Source organism: Rhamphochromis sp. 'chilingali' (genome assembly GCF_963969265.1).
Source record: "Rhamphochromis sp. 'chilingali' genome assembly, chromosome: 22".
NCBI classification, from domain to species: Eukaryota; Metazoa; Chordata; class Actinopteri; order Cichliformes; family Cichlidae; genus Rhamphochromis; species Rhamphochromis sp. 'chilingali'.
In genome coordinates, this window is record NC_137950.1 from 21,159,256 (window position 1) to 21,173,494 (window position 14,239).

General features: G+C 37.5%; 1 protein-coding gene across 6 annotated transcripts in view; it reads left to right on the top strand.

Annotated features, from left to right (window-relative positions):
- The window catches only part of ptprea (protein tyrosine phosphatase receptor type Ea), a 61,539-nt gene extending 48,086 nt beyond the window's left edge, over positions 1-13,453 (top strand). For 4 of the 6 annotated variants that reach the window (XM_080873754.1, XM_080873755.1, XM_080873756.1 and 1 more), the window contains 17 exons: positions 83-127; positions 1,348-1,484; positions 2,358-2,448; positions 3,747-3,823; positions 3,965-4,001; positions 4,107-4,204; positions 5,798-5,917; positions 6,944-7,107; positions 7,409-7,544; positions 7,695-7,844; positions 8,683-8,776; positions 8,967-9,043; positions 9,171-9,305; positions 9,524-9,649; positions 11,578-11,729; positions 11,873-12,008; positions 12,135-13,453. In XM_080873754.1, the coding sequence (XP_080729880.1) occupies positions 83-127; positions 1,348-1,484; positions 2,358-2,448; positions 3,747-3,823; positions 3,965-4,001; positions 4,107-4,204; positions 5,798-5,917; positions 6,944-7,107; positions 7,409-7,544; positions 7,695-7,844; positions 8,683-8,776; positions 8,967-9,043; positions 9,171-9,305; positions 9,524-9,649; positions 11,578-11,729; positions 11,873-12,008; positions 12,135-12,209 (1,850 nt within the window). In that variant the 3' untranslated portion in view covers positions 12,210-13,453. The remainder of the gene's footprint in view (positions 1-82; positions 128-1,347; positions 1,485-2,357; positions 2,449-3,746; positions 3,824-3,964; positions 4,002-4,106; positions 4,205-5,797; positions 5,918-6,943; positions 7,108-7,408; positions 7,545-7,694; positions 7,845-8,682; positions 8,777-8,966; positions 9,044-9,170; positions 9,306-9,523; positions 9,650-11,577; positions 11,730-11,872; positions 12,009-12,134) is intronic. The other 2 variants (XM_080873757.1, XM_080873759.1) reach the window with 1 other exon arrangement.
- The last annotated feature ends 786 nt before the right edge of the window (positions 13,454-14,239 follow it).

A 14,239-nucleotide genomic window follows, 5' to 3' on the forward strand; every position in this document is an offset into this window, starting at 1 on the left:
ATGCAATGCTTGATCACAGTGCTGTGTTGTCCTCTGTACATGTCTGTGTTACAAGTGATGTGATGTGTGTGTTATGTTTTAGAGCTTGGACACAGTACTGAGTCGTTATACACCATTATACCACCAGGTCAAGTATACAGGGTGGCAGTATCAGGAACCTTTTACTAACCCTCTCTCAGTACTTTTCCAGTCTGTATTTTGCAAATTGTGACGCTAACAGAATGCCTTGCCAGTGCGCTGGCAAACCTGTGGGATGGTGTAAATGGGTTCTCCCTGGGGTTCCTTTTGGGTTTTTTGGGTTTTAATGTCTGATGTGTGGTGATCATCCAGTACTTGCACTCTGTTTCCTGTTTAGCAAACACGCACCAGCATCACATATGGGTGAAAAGCAGTTTGGTCATGATTTTGTTTTTTGATTCATTGTAAAGCAGTTCAGTAAACTAATTCAGTGATTCCCAACCAGATATGCTTCAGTCCCAAGGTGCGCTATTGTAGACTGAACTAGTCTAGTCTTTTACTAAATAGCGTCAGACAGTCTTCAGAATATGTAATGCTATTTAATAGGCTAGAATAGTGTAAACAGCTAAAAGGAGTGGATAAATGGTCATAATACCACAAAGAAGTAGACAAATTGTTGAAATTACAGCTGAAAATAACGTTAGCGAGAGCTGAAATGCATGGCTAATAATTAAGCTGTCAACATAGTCAGCTAAAGGCAGCTAACAGATACACATTCAAGATGTCAGCTAAAAGGAGCTAGTATACCATTGAAATTATGGAAGTAACACTAGCAAATAAGTGCTTTAGCTATTTAAAGTGTTTAAGTAACTACAGCATGTGTCTAAAAGTAGCTAATAGACAGTCAAAATAGTTAGCCAATGAGATCTGATAAAATAAAGTATTAGCTATTAGTTAAACCAATGATTTGCCTAAAATTACTGATAAAATTAGAGTGGTAATCATACGGTGAACTGTAGAAAAAAACATATGAAACTAGTATATTGCATAATATTATATAGGTTGTGCAAAGTAACCCCCTAAAGTGAAATCAGTAATTGAGATATGATTCCCTTGCCACATGACAAAAAGGTTGGGAACCACTTTTCTAAATAAACCAAATCAAATGTTTTGCATTGAATTACATTCAACTACTCATTTAACATAGCTAAATATCACAGTGACACCAATTTGATTTATTAATAGCAGACAACTTTTAAATACTAAGCTGAATGATGCTAATGTAAATTTTATTTGAACACAACAAATAATTTAATGGCAAAATATTAAAACCAAACAAAGAAATCAGCTTAGGTTGGGTGATAAACCCACTGTCTCTTCTCCCCACAGAGCAACAGACGGTGGTTCTTCTGCCCAGATCCTCTTCTGCCTCCAAGACATACTTGCCCATCCCAGTTGACCACCTAGAGGAGGAATACAGGCTCCGCTCAGCTGATGATGGCAAGCTGTTCAGGGAGGAGTACAATGTAAGCCGCCCCACTTCTATTTATTTTATTTTTTTCCTGGAAGTTAGATTAGCGGTAGTTAACGGTAGTCACAAAGCAGTTTTGTGTGGTTTAAACAATCAGAGTGATGCTTACATCAGGCATGTGAGGCAGGGCTATTATGGTGCATTCATGTGCATTTGTAGGTCTGTTGAAATATTGGTTCACTTTTTTCCTTTTTTAAACACACTGCACGTGCCTCCCCACCTCTAATTCTATGCATGATTTACCAGTGAAATTTAGTTACTTACATTTTAAACCTTCACGCAGTGTTACTCAGTAACACTGTGTGAAATGATTTACAATGGTCAAACTTCGTCATATCTGTGTTGTGGCAACAAAACTATCACAAACTATCCAAAACTGGACTGAAAGGGTTTTCCCATAACTGTAATGTTCTCCATGTTCATATGTGAGCAAGAGTTCAAAACCATGACTTACATGTGTATTTTTGTTCAGGGAAAACTACGGGAGCTTTATTTATTGCACCTCCCATGACACATAACTGATCTGATACTGGTCTGATACATACACCCACACAGATGGAAAAAATACCCCTTCGTCTATATGTGTCTATGATTTAGAATTTGTGTCAAAATAAAGAGTATGATTCATGCTTTATGTTAACACATTGAAGTATGATTTCATTTAGATGGTTTATCAGTACAGACAGAGGAAGCTGAAGTTCTCAGCTTTTAATGGAGAACTGTTTATGGCAGGCAGCAGAGGAAGTGCCTACACTAAGGCTGAACAAAGCCTTGCATAGAGCAGAACACAATGCACTGGCCGTGAGCTGCTGACGAATCATTTTTCATTATGTGCGCGTATATTCAAAACTATCATTTTATTTTGCAGTCCTTGCCAGGGGGTAATCCCCAAGGGACATACGAAGAAGCAAACAAGGAAGAAAATAAGGAGAAGAACAGATACCCCAACATCCTTCCCTGTGAGTATACTTTCTGTTCAGTTTTCTGAGTCACACCTACAAGCTTCCTGTCCCATGTGTCACATGCCTCAAACACTCTTGTTTCCCTTGCTACAGTAGATTCTTCAGAAGAGTTTGTGTGTGCAGTTGCAATGAAGTGGTTTCATCACAAATCTTTTTTACTTGCGGTTTCTGCTGTATTTTCACAATGCATCACGGTTTAGGTTTTTTTAAACTGTTCTTCACCTTAAATAAATGGTTTGAATTCCATGGAAACATGTTCATTTGCTTTCAAGACAAGAGCTACCACTTATTTTAATACAAACCTTCTAGTCACCCTATCACAAAGACTTGAAATATATACTTCCTATACTTTTACGGAGCCATGTTTCTATTTTTGGACTCTTCAGAATAATCCTCATCCTCATCTTGGCCTTGGTGTAGCTCCACCCCCCACCCAGCTGTATTATGATTGGCTGCACCTTGCAAACTGAAAGTTTGAACAGCAGGTTGGAGGGGCTGCTGTGCTGACACAGTCAGAGCTATGACCACGTTAAAGACAGATTAGTGATTGTTGGAAGCCAGATTTGTGAAATACAGGTTTTATAGAATTTATAATGAGACTAGGTTTGCCCAAGAGCCACAGATGAATAGTATAAAATATAAATAATTGCTTAATTTCAAGGGGAAGTGGTAAACAAATTTGTAAGAACAAAGGTGGTTACATTCTACGGTTCTTATGTCATAGCGTTTCATATAGTCCTTGCTGTGTTAGCTCTGCAGATCAGTAATCACAGTACGTCTCTGTGCTATCAACAAGCAGCTGCGTTGTCTCTGCAGAGCCAAAACATCCAATTCCATCAAAAACACTCAGGTCACTGTACTTCAACAGACTCCACTGAGAGAAAACTGTTTCAGGCCTTCTTAAATGGAGACCAAATACCAAAATGATGACATTGGGAATCACTTGAACATACACTGAGTGCAGCATTTTCAGCTTTCTCCGGGTTTAAGGGAATACGGGTCTGCTGTAAATATATACAAATAGTGTAAACAAATGACAGTAAACCAGAAGAGCCTTAAAAAAGTTACTGCTTGTTTAAAGGCTTAATGCCAAATTAGTCAGGCAGTCTGCTGATTGTGGCTTCAGACTGCACAGACATGCTTTAATCTTCTCATCCAGCCATCTCCAAGAAAGCAAAAGTATATTTCTCAATATATATATTTTATAATCATTTTTAATAATGTAGTAATGATACACATTGTAAACTGATTTAAAAGTTACATTTTTGCTAAATTTGTGGTACTTTTCATTGCAGATGATCATTCTAGAGTGGTGTTAACAGAGCTGGAGGGAAATCCCTGTTCAGACTATGTGAATGCCTCTTATATTGATGTGAGTCCTTTTTTGTGCCAAAATAGTGAATTTGAGCTTGAACTCTTGAGCATTTAAATACTTGTCTGATCTTTACCATTTCAGGTGAAAAACAGTGAAGATTATTAATCCTATATTTATTTTTGATTTTTAAAAAAATAGGGTTTCACGGAAAAGAACAAATTCATAGGCGCACAAGGTAAGCTATAGGGCATTTAGAAACATGACATAATTATCTCTATATATATTTTTAGTTTTAAATTGTGGTTTAATTAAATTTTTTTTTGGGGGGGGGATCTGTTAGGTCCAAAAGAAGACACCGTAGCAGATTTCTGGCGGATGATTTGGGAGCAGAAAGTATCAACCGTTGTTATGTTGACAAATCTGAAAGAAAGAAAAGAAGTAAGTGATTTTAAACGTTGTTCATAACGGGAGTGCTTCAGTTGTCATGTGGTCTCTACAGCTATAACTACAGTGTTTGCTTCTTCCACCAACTCTCGTCTCTAACAGCATTTTGGACAAGGGAAGTGAAAAGTAAAGTTTCCCTTAAGCACATTTAAATATAGATTTCATTGGTTGTGGTCAAAGGTGGTGTCAGATGATGTTATCTTGTCTGATGCCTGTTTCTCTGCTACATGTTAAGGGAAAAAGTATTTTCCCTGTTCCTGATTTCCTGATTTCTTTTTTACTTTCTTATTGTTGCACTTACATGTTTTGTATCAAAAAATTTCCATATTAAACAAAAATAACCGGATTAAATACAAAATGTAGTTTTGAATTTATTAAGGAAAAAAAAAGCTATCCAAACCTACCTGGCTCTATGTGAGAAATGGTTGACTGTTGATCTACTTAGAAAATGCTGCAATGTTTTTATACAATATGTAACTGTACACAAACTTTACAAAACGTTTGCACTGGATAGTGTCTTTCTTATATCTTCCCTCATCTTGAACACTGACCTTAACTGAAGCAAGTGAGGCCTGCAGTTCTTTAAATGTTGCTCGGGATATTTTTATGACATCTTCGATGAGTCTGCGATGTGCACTCGGAGTACTTTTGGTAGGCCACCCACTTCTGGGAAGGTTCATGACTGTTACAAGTTTTCTCCACTTGTGAATAATGGTTCACTGGAGTCACAAAGCCTTAGAAATGGCTTTGTAACCTTTTCCAGACTGATATATGCTTCTTTAGATCGTAGCATGATGCTCTCAGCGTACCACATTTTATTAAACAGGTTCTATTTAAGGTATTTCTTGATTCAATTACTTTTTCACACGTGGTGAGGTACGTTTTTATAGCTTTTTTCCTTAATAAATGGAATGAGGTTTTAATCATTATTTTAACAACTGCATTTTGTATTTACTTGGATTATTGTTGTCTAACATTAAAGATTTTTTTGATCTGAAGTAGGGTAAATATGCAAAACACTAAAATCAGGAAGCGGGTAAATACTTTTTCACAGCACAGTACTTGAAGTGTTTTTACTGTGAGCAAAGGCGACTTTATTAACAAAGGATCGATAAAAATAGGGAAGTATTAAAAAGGGTGTTAATGTGTTCAAATCAGCTGTCATATAACGTGTGAGATAAAGTCGTCCAAGGTAGTATCATAATCAAGTAAAAATAGATATGGAGTGGTTTCACCGCTCTCATATACTAACTGCTTGCTTACAGACGGAAGTCATGCAAGTTACCCGTTTGTCTTAATAAAGGAAACTTTTTTAGATGTGTCACAGACAGTTGCTTTGATCATTTATTCATTACAGCACAGCGTCTCCGTGGTTATAGAAAGAGGGTCCTGGGTTTGAACCAGGTTTCTCTGGGAGATTTGGTTTTCTCCTGCCATCAAAAACATGCTAATCGTGTTAATTTCCATCACTGCACCACTTACAAAGACACAGCTATATATTTAAGATGGCAAAAGCCAGAGAATCAGTTTTGCTATGTAGATCAGTAAAAATGAATACTAATATTAATGGATATCATCTCTCTGCAGGACAAATGTTACCAGTACTGGCCAGACCAGGGTTGTTGGACTTACGGAAATGTGAGGGTAGCGGTCGATGACTTCACAGTCCTGGTGGATTACACCATACGCAAGTTCTGTGTGCAATATGTAAGTTTTGACCATTGACTCTGTTATTATTGCACATAGTATGCATACATTATAAATTGTGGTTATTTTTTTCTGATAGCAAATATATCCAGAACTATGGATAAAATCAATTGCCACCATGACGCTGGTTAGCGTTAACAGCTTCCTGTCTAGTCTTTAAACTCAATACATAACACTCAATAGTAGCACTTGTCAGCAACACTTGGCTAGAATTAAACAAAGTTCCACCACTCATAATAAACCAGAATCCATCCATTATCACAGCAATATATTGTATTTATCACCACCCATCCAGATTTACCAATCCCATAAAACAACCAATCTTGAGCTAAGTGGTACTGGGAACTGAAATCTCACGTACAGTTTTCTTAACACTTTCACAAAAACCTTGCACTTTGTCATGCAACCACAGAACATAAATGAAATTCCCCTTTTGAGACTTACATCGCTAACAGATTGGAGTAGCAAATGAAACTGGAAAAGATTTGTACTTACTTTTTGTGATATTGCTTTGATATACTTAATAACTACTTTTAACCATTTAATGTCATGTTAATGTAGTTTTCCCAAGTATTCTTAGGGGTAACATGGTTCTGTTACCCATATGCTGAAATAACATAGTAATACACTAAAGCCTTATGACGCTTCCCATAACTTAGTAGAACTCTATCCAGACATTCTACTTATTTTGGAGCCACTGTAACAGATCCAAAGATCCCCAACAGAAAATGATAAAGCTGCAAGTATATGAAAAACTAAAATTACTCTAGACTGCTGCAAGGATTTCAGTGCACCATTATAATATATAAATCCCCCCAAACTCTAATACTCTTACTAGATGATACATTAAATATGAAGTCAAACAGTCGGACCACTTTGACCCAAATTCGTCTTAGAGGAACAATTATTGGGTTTGTTTTTGCTTCCCTAGCTGGTTTGGGAGTAAGACAGAGTTGATAATGATCTTCAACAGAATGCTCAACCAACAAGAGATAATGGCTTTTCCCCCCTCTTGTGTCTATTTAGCAGGCCAGTGACGCCGCTAAGACTCCCCGCCTGGTCACCCAGCTCCATTTCACCAGCTGGCCTGACTTTGGAGTTCCTTTCTCCCCAATTGGAATGCTCAAATTTCTCAAAAAGGTCAAGTCAGTAAATCCAGACTTCGCTGGGCCCATTGTGGTCCACTGCAGGTATGCGAGAGCTGAGCTAATGTAGCCTAATGTTCAGTATTTTACTGTTTACTCCTAATGGTTTTAATTATCCAATTTGTTTCTGTGGAGATCAGTGTATTATGCTTAAAAATCCCCTTTGTATGTGTGTGGGCAAGCAATCTCTCTGCTAAAGATGGAAACATTTGGAGTGACTATTGCAATACATGTGTTTACAAGCACAGATGTTGCTTTGTTCCCTCCTGATGTCTGTTAACGTGCTAGTGTCAGCTGAGGATTATGGTTCACTCAGCTCAGTGTGTCATTTGTTTTCCATCTCCAGTGCTGGTGTTGGGAGGACGGGAACCTTCATTGTAATAGATGCCATGATTGAAATGATGCACGCAGAGCAGAAAATTGACGTATTTGGGTTTGTCTCCAAGATACGAGAGCAGCGCTCGCAACTCATCCAGACAGATGTGAGTTGGGGAAGGATTATGTTAGCCACATGACGTAACGCTAACACCTGGCATGTGTGTGGGACATGTGAATTATCCTTTACAGTAAATCATCTGCAACTAGGCCCATGCATAGTGTGTGTTATTCATCTGTGTGTATTTTCACTCCAGATGCAGTACTCATTCATCTATCAGGCCTTGCTTGAATACTACCTCTATGGAGACACAGAACTGGATGTTTCTTCTCTGGAAGGTCATCTGCAGAAACTGCACAACACCTTTAATGATGGTGATCGGATTGGCCTGGAGGAAGAGTTTAAGGTAGAACCTCTTTTTACATTCAGACCCATAAAGGATCCCATCTAACAAACGCTCACACAATATTACAGACTAAACTTAGAAATCTCTAAAGAAAACCTAACAAAAATGCAGTTGTTTCTTTATTAGTCATTTTAACTTATTAAGCTTTTTATTTGTCAGTTATTGAAACACTTTTCATAAATGTTATGAAGCATGTGAAGGTTCTGGAAACTATGAACCTGCCCACGCAGGCACTAAAAATATACACTAATAATCAATGCAAAAGAAATTCTAGCTTTTTCAATCCCCTTCAGTCATATCACTTCTAAGAACATATAGTGCAGTCAAAAGGTACTTAGCTTCTTCCCCAGTTCTTTCTTTTTTTTTTTTTTTGCATATTTGTCACATGTTTCATATCAAACAGATCAAGCAAATTTTGATGATCTGAAACCACTCTTCTTCAAAATCAGCAAAGAAGACCAACTCATTGCAAATGATCACAAATGGTCAAAGTCCGTTATTAGGTTTAGACAAGACACGTACACATAGATAGCTGGTTTACTCTTAATAAATGAAATCATGATGTAAAACTGCCTTTTTATTTCCTTTGGTTATCTTTGTCTAAACGTATCTGAAATATGTGAAAGAAAAAAAAACAAAAATCAGCACACCACTGCACATATAAACCTGACTTGCATACATTCCTCTATTGCTGCATGAGAATTCAATTGTGCTACAGAATGGTCATTATGATTTATCATCAATACTGCAGCTTAGTTTATTTCCCCTGTTTTGATTCATAAACCAAAGGACGGTGAATATTTTATAAAGTTGTAACATTTAGATTTTCCTTGTTTAGAAACTGACTAACATGCGCATAATGAAAGAGAACATGAGAACAGGAAACCTCCCAGCCAACATGAAGAAGAACAGAGTTCTGCAAATTATTCCCTGTAAGTAAGATGAAATCCATATAAATAACCAACTTATGTCAAATTTTGAGCTGCAGATTACATTGCCTGCAGCTGCCTTTAGAATGTTTTTCTAATTCTGTCCCTTGCAATACTTACAATACCATACTACTAATGTAAACATGTTTTTGAGTTTAATCTGCGTGTTCATGATGTACTGTTTCCATTTCAGATGACTTCAACAGAGTAATTCTTTCCATGAGAAGAGGTCAAGAGTACACAGACTATGTCAATGCGTCTTTTATAGATGTGAGCATATTGTATTTCCTAATTTGGTCTTTCTGAGGTTTTAAGGTATTTGTGTTAACACAAATAATTGTACCGATGAAGCTTTATATTATACTGATAAAGTCCTTTATATTTTGATTTGACTCAGGGCTACAGACACAAGGACTACTACATTGCCACACAGGGCCCTCTGCAGCACACAGTGGAGGATTTTTGGAGAATGGTGTGGGAGTGGAAATGTCACTCCATAGTCATGCTCACTGAGCTCCAGGAGAGGGAGCAGGTAAGCTGCAGTAACTAATCGCTGCAAGCCAGCTATGATTGATGGCTTTAATAAACACAATAAATACACACAACATAAAACGTCCCAGTTCTGATTTCCTGCCTTTGTCACGAAACTGTACATTTATTTAAGTTCATATTTATGAAGTATTTAACTTGTTAAACTACAGTTTCTTTTATTCATCGCTGTGAGTAAACAAATGTTCATCTGTTTTGCAGGACAAATGTTGCCAGTACTGGCCGACAGAGGACTCAGTCTCCTATGGAGACTACACAGTAGAGCTAAAGGGAGACACCCTGTGTGAAACCTTTAGCCTACGAGACTTGGTACTCACCTTTGTTCCGGTAAGCAAATTAAACCTGTCCTATCAATACAGGCAAATGTAACACGCCTGCTCTGCATCTTTATCAGTTATCGTGAAATAAAGGCTTTTATTGATCCTTCATGCAATTCCTTTATATAAAATAATTGGTTTTTAGAATATGAAAATTGAACAAGTGTCACAACACAACATAAAATAACTCCATTACAACTTCTGAATTCTTACCCAATAATAATGGATTGGATTTATACAACGCTTTTCAAGGCACCCAAAGCACTTTACAATGCCACTATTCATTCACTCTCACACACTGGTGGAGGCAAGCTACGGTTGTAGCCACAGCTGCCCTGGGGTAGACTGACAGAGGCGAGGCTGCCATATCGCGCCATCGGCCCTTTGGCCAACACCAGTAGGCGGTAGGGTAAAGTGTCTTGCCCAAGGACACAACGACCAGGACAAAGAGCCCGGGGATCGAACTTGCGACCTTCCGGTTACAGATGCGCTTCCCAACCCCCTGAGCCACGGGGCGACTGTGGCTCAGGGGTATCAAATAAATAAGGATAAGGATATAAAATTAAAAAATAAATAATTAAAAGCATCTTGCCATTAGCACGTCTTAAAATTAGGCAAATAGGACCTCAGATGAACACTACCACGTTATTTACACCACGTCATTTAAAGAAAACTAAGCCAAACTGTAGAAACAGTCGGTAAAATAACTAAGAATCATTTTCAGAATGGTTCTTAGTCATCAATCATACACTTTCTGTATGATTTTTTTTTTAAGCCAATCACTTTTAGAATATCTGCTGTGCATGAGCTAATGTGGCTCCAGCTTTAGCTTTTGGGCAGATGTCCTCATGTTATGAATTTGCTGGGAGATCCACTGGTGGGAAGATTGGTGGCTGTGTTGAATGTTGTGATCTAAAGTTTGACAGAGAGATACCGATAATGATTTGGTGATTTTCTTTCTTTTTTCTTCTTCTTTTTTTTAAGAAAGTCAATATATCTGAAGATAATTTTTTACCTTTTACAGACGTGAAACAAACAGATTTGTTTCATTCATTGGTCCTTACTAAGACGATATAGTGATGCAGTTTAAAAATACTACCGTTTTATTGACACAACGTTATGAATTACAGAGAATATGTGTGTACCCTCTGGTGGACAAACTATGTATTGTCTCGTTTCATTTATCGAGTGTTTTAAATGCTAAAACCAATAACAGCAGCAATCTCTCTCACTGTAGTTTAGTGTTTGTAAATGAACTTATAGCCCTTCCCAGCAGCAGCTGCTTACCTAAGATCCCTGCTGATGTTTTGTCATGTATGCTTGTATTTACCCGATTTTCAAACCTCTTACGGACAAGGTTTTTTTTTCTATTATGTCCTGATACATAAAACCTTACAACTGAATAAAGGTGTACTATATATTTTTTAAATTGCTGTATTGCAATGATTTTCAAATCATTTAAACTACAGATGTGAGTGAAAATGGTATAAAGATATCAACAAGTGAAATGACAGATTAGTTGCTTAGTAGAGTGTTAGTTAAAAGATGAGTAGGATTTTTTTTAGAAAGTTGAAAGTATTTTTATCTTTGTAAAGCTAGACAGGCTCTAATACAATTGGCTAACAGCAACAAATCTCTAAGTGAGTATATCGAGCTCTCTGGGCTGCCAGAGGGAAAAATAAGGATAGGAAGTGTTTAGGGTTATCAAGCGGGAGCCTCCCATCTCATATATTTTATTTAATTCGACCCGCCTCACCTCCCAGAGGCTTTGTAGTACATTCCTGCCTCCCTGGGCCTCACCCATATGTCCACCACTCGTCTGCTGCACGTTTCACCTGTACTGACGTCACACTTGCCATTACGCTTTCATATGCTGCTAATAAATCATATTTGAACGATATTATGATCTCTCAACCGCCTGTGGGTTTCCTCTCAAAGGAGAAGCAGACAAGGATGATCAGGCACTTCCACTTCCACGGCTGGCCAGAGATCGGAATCCCGGCCGAGGGGAAAGGCATGATCGACATTATCGCCGCAGTGCAGAAACAGCAGCAGCAGTCTGGGAACCACCCCATTGTTGTACACTGCAGGTACAACATATAGAACTCTATTCATATAAATATTATATACACTTACCTTGTCACATTTGTTGTCTTCTTTTTTTATCTGACAATATAAAATATAGAAGGATTTTTGCATTGCAAACACTGTTCGTGCTTTGTGTGTCCTGCAGTGCTGGTGCAGGGCGAACAGGTACGTTCATTGCACTGAGCAATATCTTGGAGCGAGTCAAGGCAGAAGGCCTGCTGGACGTGTTTCAAACTGTGAAGAGTTTACGCATGCAGAGGCCTCACATGGTCCAAACAGTGGTGAGTGGTTCCCAAGTATTTAAAAGCACTAGAAAAATGTCTCGCTTTAGCTCGAGTGTCGCTGATTTTGTAGGCAATTATGTGTCCATCTTTAACCATCTTTTTTGTTTTCTTTCCGTCCCACAGGAACAATATGACTTCTGCTACAGGGTGGTACAAGACTTTGTTGACATTTTCTCAGACTATGCCAATTTTAAATGATGAGATTTGCCTTAAACACGGTTTTTAAATGTTGTTTTCTAAAGCCAGTTTGTCAGTTTTATGCGTTTCCTTAACTTGGTTAAAATAATCTTCTATTTTGCTATGCACTTGTCCTACCATTAACTCCAGCTCCTTTCTCGCTGTAATATATGGTATGTCAGTTGATGAGAATTGTAAATGAAAAAGCTAGATTAATAATGTATATTTCACAACATGTATGATCATTTCTTCATCATGAAGTGTTGTTTCAGAGTCCGATTTTAGTTTTGTTGTATAATATTGTACTTTAAATGTTTGTGTTATTTTGGATTGACCACATAATATTTTTAAAAGCTGTAGTTATTGTAAATGTATTTATGTATTGACAATGACATTCCTTTCTTTTATTTGGAGAAGATGGCAGGAATGTTAATATTTGTTTTATGTTGTAGTTAATTGTACACATACATTCTTTCATTTTGATGACTTCTGAGATTAGAGGTGATACTGAAACTGTTTTTCATTCTCCTCGAGCTACATGGCCATCACGATTGTGATGCTTTTTCCAATGGAAACGGTGTCTGAAAATGAATGAATGAATCACATCAACCATAATGCAGAGGGCATAAAGTTACGCACCAAAGGCTGAGGTGACGATACATAGGTTTTAGTTTGTTTTTTTAAAATATGGACTGAGGCAGAAGTTCAACAGACGTAGCAGAATCGCAAAAGATTCTTAAACTTTAACGTTTTGTACCTCAAAAGGTCGTGTAACTGCAGTGAACATGGATGTAACATAACTAGAGTCTGCCTTTTGTCTGTAGACAGCAAAAAGCATTTTGCTAAAGTGGCTGCACATTAACAAGCACACAACTAAGCCTTTTACCAAGAACCTGTAATACTGAAGAGCATGTTTACTGCTTTATTTGTATTTTAGACTAGAGTTTTACACAAATTAGTGCCATATGTACTTTTTAAAGACAGGAAGTGTGGTCTCCAAATGTAGTAATTGCAGTATAATTTTACGATGCACAGTCACTATACAGGGAAGTAATAGAAGTTCATCATTAATCCTCAGTCCTGTAATGGCAAAAACCACAATATACCAATGTGGTGCTTCAGTGCCTGTCTAATGCCAGAGAAACAAAAACAGCCCATTATATCTACGTCTACTTCTTTGACATCTTTTAGATTCCATTGGTTTGTTTTGGCACAGTGGTAAAAATGAGGAAGCAGAATGTTTTAAATAAAAACTGTCCAGTGGAGTTTGAGTCTTTTGAAAGTATCTGAATGTTTGAGCTTTTCTGTGCATTTTTCTGAGGTAAATCCATCTGGTACTCCATTAGCAATTTTGTTGATGCTGTATGTAAATATAGGCTGACATGACAAAGTGCTAACATTGTGAAATTCGCTGAACAGCAAGAACCTGTCAAGTGATTGGTCATATTTTCGTGCGCTAAATGTATATGTCTGTGGGAGATGTGAGGTTAAGCACAAGAAACAACCCAAGTCTATTTTTCCCATGGCTCCTTTTCTGTCCATGCACCCTTTTTGAGAAACTCGAGGAGAGGCTGTTTAACCTACAGCTCTGCCTTTGCCTATCCCTTTTTTGACTCTCAGTGTCTTTGAAATGCAAATTGCAATATTAAAATCTTCTGAAAATGCTGCGGGTGTCTCAAAAAAATGTCTTCAATATGCAACAGCTTTTATGTTTCATTTCAAATTTAGGTGAGATACACAGGAGACAGCTTAAGCTGCCAGTTTGGTTTGTTTGTTTTGCTTTTGAATCAGTGACAGCGGGGTGTTCTTAATGCGATATTTGTGTGGAGAAAATGCTGCATTCACTCCACATAACAGAGTTGCACTTTAACTGTAAATTAGTACTATAACTTTCATATCAACTATTTGCCATGGTTTTTACACATAATTATATGTTGTATCTTACTTCTAAAAAAACAAAACAAAAAACCTCCACACAACCCAAAAACTATTAATCTACCTAGCTCAAGCTCAGGAGATAGAGCAGATCATCTACTACTCAGATTGGTGGT